Source organism: Rhamphochromis sp. 'chilingali' (genome assembly GCF_963969265.1).
Source record: "Rhamphochromis sp. 'chilingali' genome assembly, chromosome: 20".
NCBI classification, from domain to species: Eukaryota; Metazoa; Chordata; class Actinopteri; order Cichliformes; family Cichlidae; genus Rhamphochromis; species Rhamphochromis sp. 'chilingali'.
The window spans coordinates 17,108,116-17,114,588 of record NC_137947.1 but is presented as its reverse complement, the minus strand read 5'-3'; the positions used below and the strand labels follow the sequence as shown (position 1 = coordinate 17,114,588).

The 6,473-nt window shown below is 38.9% G+C and overlaps 1 protein-coding gene across 1 annotated transcript; it reads left to right on the top strand.

The window, feature by feature from the left end:
- Window positions 1–206: 206 nt before the first annotated feature.
- Window positions 207–6,112, top strand: LOC308388308 (centrosomal protein of 55 kDa-like). Its single transcript, XM_080868923.1, has 9 exons — window positions 207–310; window positions 979–1,140; window positions 1,242–1,361; window positions 2,834–2,905; window positions 3,124–3,274; window positions 3,510–3,636; window positions 4,040–4,226; window positions 4,649–4,771; window positions 5,488–6,112. Exons 2-9 carry the CDS (start codon window positions 988–990, stop codon window positions 5,677–5,679), a joined length of 1,125 nt encoding a protein of 374 aa, XP_080725049.1. The 5' UTR covers window positions 207–310; window positions 979–987; the 3' UTR covers window positions 5,680–6,112.
- Window positions 6,113–6,473: the final 361 nt, after the last annotated feature.

Sequence of the window (6,473 nt, the reverse complement as noted above, 5' to 3'; positions counted from 1 at the left end):
CAGTCAATTTTTTTAAAATACTTGCTTAAAGTAACGTTTCTTCTATTAAGTAAAGCCACACACTTTTATGTTAAATCTAAAAGTTAATAAGCTGCAAAAACATTCATATAGAAAGGCAATATTGTTATTATTTAACACCAGTTTTATCCGCTGAGCTCCTCCTCTTCTCCGTTTTCACGCTAGTGGGCGATGAAGAAAGGTTGCCATAATCATCCAACTTCACAATTTGACAGTCAACACCATCTTTAGGTAACAAAATATAAACCCAGTAGGTGTTGCAGCAGATTTGGTAGAACAATACCTTAAGAAAGTAAGATTTATTTTAAAATGAGCAGTCATATTTCAATACTGTTATAATAACGTTAGCTAAATGGTAACACTAGCTATTTAACGTTGGCTAGCTAGCTAAAGTAGCTTTAATTCTGTCTAGCAAAAACCTTATAGATTATGGCGGTTATAAGCGGTTTTTTACATCATTAATGTTATTTTATAGATATGAGAGACCAATATTCGGTATCCAGTTTAACTCTTAAGTATGAGCGATTTTGTTAGCATGTTAACTGTTAGCTTGTTAACTAGCAATAGACACAAAAATATATTTTAACGTGTGTGTGTGTGTGTGTGTGTGGGGGGGGGGGGTAGCACTTTGCTGATGCCAGATTTATTTAATTCAATTTGTCTTACATGTAGTGGGATGTAGGTGCGTTGCTAATAAATTTAGAGACACCTTTAAATAAAATAAAGAATAAGAAAAAAAATATATGTATATATATTTAAAAATACACTAGGTTTCAAAGTCAAAAGCAACTAGCTGCAATGCAATACATTACAAACTAATTATAAAATTACTGCTCAGAAATCAAACTTTGGTGAAGTTGTCTTTGCTCGTGAATATTAGGTAATGTAATCCTGCTCGTATTGTTGATGTTTCATATGTTATGTTCTAAGATGCATTGCTCCTGTGATACTTGTGAGCAGGTAACAGGGATGGCAGCATCTAAATACAAGCGCTCTCTCAAGAAAAAGCTCAACTCAGAGCTTGCCATGGTTGTCAGCAGCCTCAGGAAAGAGAATGCCTACCTGAAAAGGACCCTGGCTGAACTGACCCATCAGCAGTCGCAGCATAATAAGCTTGTAGAGGTAATCATGCTCACACTGCTAAGTCTAATTATTTTTACAATTTTTTTGTATCAATACATCCTGCCAATATTTAAAAGATGTTTTGTTGTGTCTCCATGCAGAGATTCCTCTCTCTTGAAGCCATCAGGCTCGAGTGTACCCGGGAATTTAGGACGAAACATGAGAAAACTGCTTCACCCTCTGAGCAGCTGTGTGAAAAAGAAAAGAGACCAGTGGATGCAGTGAGTAGCATATCCCGTTACTCCAGAGAGATTGAGGAAATCGAGGAGAAGCTTGAGGTCATCTCAACAAGGTGTCAGTATGTCGAGAAAAAAGTTACAGGGAAGCAGGTATAGCAGATTTTCAAATTAGAGATTATAATGTCGGAAGCAGTAAAAACAAACAGTTCTGTTTAACCCAGTACATCTTTCTCTTCAAATCTATAGACCATATAGCATTGTCTGGTTAAAGCACAGAAAAAGGTCTGGAGCATGTTAGGCATGCTTAATTGCTTGCCAGGTTTTTTGCCCTGCTACTACAGGGGACAGCCAGTGATGTCAATGCAAATAATTCCTTTCCCACAAGGGGTCACTGCTGAGTTTTCCAACACAGCTCCCCTTAAATGTCAGTCATGACTTTTGTATTCATTTGGAAAGGCAGGCATCAGTGTCTGTCTCTTTCTCTGAAGCTTTGTATTTGGGAAGTTGTATTAGCTGAGTAAGTTTTATCTCAGACCTTTAGTTTAGCAGTCTGGATGCTCAACAGCTTCTCCTACCTCTATGAATGCTTTACTACCATTAATAAATAAATCTTCAAATGTCCTCCTCCTTTATCCTGACAAAACTGAGTATCTTGTGTTTGGATGTCTGTCACTAAATTGTCCCTCTCGCCAACAACATCAAATCATCTTCTAAGCACCTTGGTATCATCCAGGGGGCCTAAAACAGTTTTGCCCAATTTTTGCCCAACTGGTCAACAGGATGAAGCTTAGTGGGTCATACTGGCCAGCTTCCTATAGAGAGTCCTTCGAGTAGGAATTCTGGCTCAGTGGAGTGTTGTTTATAGACCAGTGTGTCATTGAGATAGTTCCACTGCATGCCACTAGCTGGTGACTGTTGTGGACAGACGTGTCCACTGTAGGTGCAATGGGAGCAACATTTTTCTGCACTGGTTTACTGGTGGAAGAAAGCTGTCTGAAAATAGTGGAAGCAGAATGGTTAGTACCATCACCTTAGACTAAGAAGGTCCTGGATTTGAATCCAGTAGCTGGGCCTTGATTGGCGATTCTAGCATGAATGTTTGTCAGTCTCTCTGTTATAATCTAGCAAACAAGAAAAGGTCTCGATGTTGTGTGGAGCATTTTTAATTGCTTGTTAAATTTGCAGCTGTCCTGCTTCAGATGCAGTCATGTGAATGTGATTATTTCCTTCACACTGCTCACATTACTCTTAGACTTTCCAGCATCTGTTTAGCTAATTAAGCCCCTCTTGCCCCAGTTATACCACTAGATAGCAGCAGGTATTTTTCAGTCTCACTACCATTAGGATACTGAGAGCCATGATAGTCATCATAGAGATGTTATGGATCTTTTTTGAACTGTTCTGCCTGCCAGCTAGCTTTTGTTTTTTATCGTAGCAACTAAGAGACTGTTAATATGAATTGCTCATTTTCAAATGTGCAGTATTGTTTTGTGTCTTTCTGGTCTCTCTGGTAGGACTCCACAGCTGATGAACAGGTTTCCATGAGTAATGAAGCTGTGGCAGAGGTCCAAATTCATCTCAGAGATGTAAGTGTTTTCTTGGCACAGCTGGGAAATGCCCCCTGTGTTTTTCTATCCACTCCTATCCTTCCCCTTAATCTTCTTTTAGTCCGTTTTTACTTACAAGTCAGGCTACAGTATACATGTCGTACTAAGTGTTTGTGGTTTGGAGACATCTTTCTGGCAAAGATCTGTTTCTGTCTTTTCTTTTATGTGCTTCTCATTATTTCATTCAATGCCCTGAGGCCTTGGAAAAAAACAAGCAGTGGCTGGAGTATGACCAGCAGAGAGAGGCCTATGTGAGGGCGATTCTGGCCAGAATGTTATGGCTGGAGAAGCAGCTGAATGAAGCCAATCAGGCCCGTTCACAGCAGCACAATGAGGACCATTCAGACGGTGAGCCAAGAGGATAGTGGGCAGTGGACACTCACCACTGGGGCGACAAGGGGCAGCAGTCTGTCACAACAAGTTTTTAAAATATCAAGATTGTCCAATAGTAGCCCACTGTAACAGAATGTGTCCTCATGTGCTTCATTTATCTTTTTTTAATGCCACATGGCACACATCTGAGTAGACATGCTTTTGTTTCCCACTTCTGCTTTTAATTTTTGATTTCTTTTTCTTATTGTAGAGAAAGAGAAAATAAGCCAGATGCAGGAGCATTATGAAAGACTCCTCCAGAAAGCCAAGGATGAACTGGAGGTACTGAGGGAACGAGTTGAAGTGACCCACCAAAATCTGATGATCACCCAAAATTGGTATGTTTGAAAAATCAAGGCATAAAAAATAGATCAGTAATAGACAAAGTGTGGACTGAAGCCCTCTGGTGGACTGTACCTGTATTGCAGGTGGGCTACCAGGAGTTACTTTTTACATTGAAATATATTTGAAAATATATTTTATAATTGCCAGTAGTTTTGCTTATTTTATAATTCCAATTAAATAATCCATTAAAAATGGATTAACTTTAAGAACTACGTGATTTAAAACGGAATTCTTAATTTTCTTTTCTGCCTTTTTTTGATACCAAAAACAAAAGCAGAGAGGTTATCTTTATACTTTAAAATGGTTAGCAGTCTGAAGTTTGAGAATGGCTGTAATGATTATATGTTTCCATTTAAGTTGGTGGTTAGCTATTTGACAGGCAAAAATGATCTGTAGGTGCAAGGAAAGAGAAAGGGAAGTGGAGGAGCTCAAACAGCAGCTGCAAGCTGAAAGGTTGAGCAGAAGCACACAGGAAGTGCAGAATTGCCCTGAGGATGAAGAGCAACAACAGAGAGATGTGAGAGAAGTCCTCCAGGGCGTGCTGGATGATGAGAGAAGAAGGTCGGGAAACTCTGAGCTGCAGGTAAAAAGTAAAAATCTTAATGTGCTCACATGAGGGAAGAAAGAGCCAATGAAATCACAGAAAAATTACTCTCCAATCAGGCGAATCTCTTTCAGAGGTTTATGTTAAATCGTCACCATGCAGACCAGGAAAAGATTGCAGACCTAGAGCGACAGGTATGACAGGCACATTTACTTTCTGTTAGTTTTCGCAGTTTCGTGTTGCTGATTTACCCATTGTTAATGATGGCGCAGATTAATGACAATGCACAGAGGATGGCCAGTTTGTGTTTTTTAATAAGTCTTTTGGAGATAAAAAGGTTGCAGTATGCAAACACAGTGTGCTCTGTTTTGTCTGTGCCTGCCTTCTACAGCCACACATTATCTCTTTTATTATAGTGTTATTCATTCAGTTCATCGCAGTGACAATTTTTTACATTTTAGATCCAGATTTCTTCACAAGACCTTGAGGATGAGAGGCAGAATTGCTCTTATTTAAAGAAGCAAATGGTCAAAGTTCTGAAGGCATTGCAAAAAGGAAAAGGCCATGTGGCAAAGCAGTTAAAGGTTGGCGTCAGTATCTAATCAGAGGATGATAAGATTGATCTGTGATCAAACTTAAAGCTGCATTAATAGAGTTTTTACCCCTCAGCCTTTAAAGGATAAAGAGTGCCCACCCCATCATGGTGTGGACGTCAACGTTTCTGAACATGATAACTCATGAACAAGGCAACACAGGATTTTGTAATCTCGACCTCAAGATCAGAGGTCAAGTTTTCTTAAAATCTTGTAATAACTTAAGAAGGAAATGACCTAGGAGTTTCAAATTGATACCATAGGTTTGTCTACTAGGAGGCTGAGGGGTAGCTCTAGCAGCTGCCAGTATTTTGTTTTCCTTTTTTAACAAATTCAGTGTTGCAGGCAACATTAATTTTCATTTGGAGCTGTGTTTTTATTTGCCTGGTCACTGAATATTCAGTACTTACTGCCTTTTGTTCACCTGAGCACACCAGATGTTTCCTCACTTTGCGTGTCTGCTGCTGTAATTTCTTCCATTGATAATTTTCTGCACGAACCACAGTTAAAGCAAACATTCAAAACGAATTCAAGTTGTAAAATCAAGTAAAAAGCAGCACCTTTCATACTCAGCCTACTCTGTTATTGTAAAAAATAGTGTAGCTTTAAGATTTACTTTGGAATAAATTTAGCAGTTTTCTTTTTTTTTTGTTAGTTTTTTTTAATCCCAGGACTAAAGTGTAACTGATGGATGTTGTTTATGTTAGAGAGAGAAGCCGGATCAGAGCTCAGGGGAAACGAACCCTCCCCTGTCCCAGTTCTCCAGACCCAGCCTGACGTCCTCGCCTCACAGCAACTTGATGAATGAAAGCTTCCTGGAGTGTCCCGTCTGCCAGGCCGAGTATCCAGTCAGTCACCACCGAGAACTGATGAACCATTTAGAAATCTGTCTAAACTGAGCTGAGCCTGGAAGCTCTTTAATGATGGATCTTCTTTAAGATGGATTGGTTGTTAAATTAAAGTTATTTTGATAAATTAATGTGACAAGTTGCTTAAGCTGTGTTTGAAACGAATCCTCAAAGCTTTGATTAAACATAACAGCAAAGATTTCCCCAGAAATGTAACTGAGTTTGGAGCAATCTCTGCTTCATCCAGCACAGCCAGGCAGCTGCAGCTGCTTACAGCTCTTGGCAGCATACTGTTGCAGCTGCTTGAAATCTGTAATTAGCAATAAATGCACTATGTAAAGGGCTACATCTTGTCTTCATTCTATAGTATTTACAGATTGTCTCTCTAAACTGGCCTTGTATTATCTGGACTGGACTAGCACACCAGCTGTGCTGGATGCGGAGGGATTGCAGAGGAATAACACCTTGCATGTTTGTGTACAAAATAAACACTATTAGTTGGAAAATTGTTTGAAGTTTGGTTTAAATACTCTGTCGAGACTGTGCTCCATGTAATAAATCTACTGATATTGATCTTTTTTTGATGCACTCAAATTATTTTTGGTTTCAACTGATATATACAAATATACAAGCAACTATTTGATGTTTTGAGTGTTGTTGCTTTTTAGCAGGAAGTGTTTTAGCAAACGGCAGTGGTAGGTTTATTTCTATAGCACATTTTATTACATGTAAACTATGTGCTTAAAACAGAAGGCAGTGAAAAGAGCAAAATAAAATCAATTTAGAAATATTTCCAAAGTGCAGCACTTAACAAATTTCTCAGACTACTTGTCATTAAAAACAAG

Excerpts from the sequence above, each read along its gene's own strand:
- LOC308388308 (XM_080868923.1), top strand. The coding sequence starts at position 988 with ATGGCAGCATCTAAATACAAGCGCTCTCTCAAGAAAAAGCTCAACTCA. Across the intron at positions 1,362-2,833 it reads AAAAGAGACCAGTGGATGCA|GACTCCACAGCTGATGAACA; the intron begins GTGAGTAGCATA and ends TCTCTCTGGTAG. Across the intron at positions 4,227-4,648 it reads CGGGAAACTCTGAGCTGCAG|ATCCAGATTTCTTCACAAGA; the intron begins GTAAAAAGTAAA and ends TTTACATTTTAG.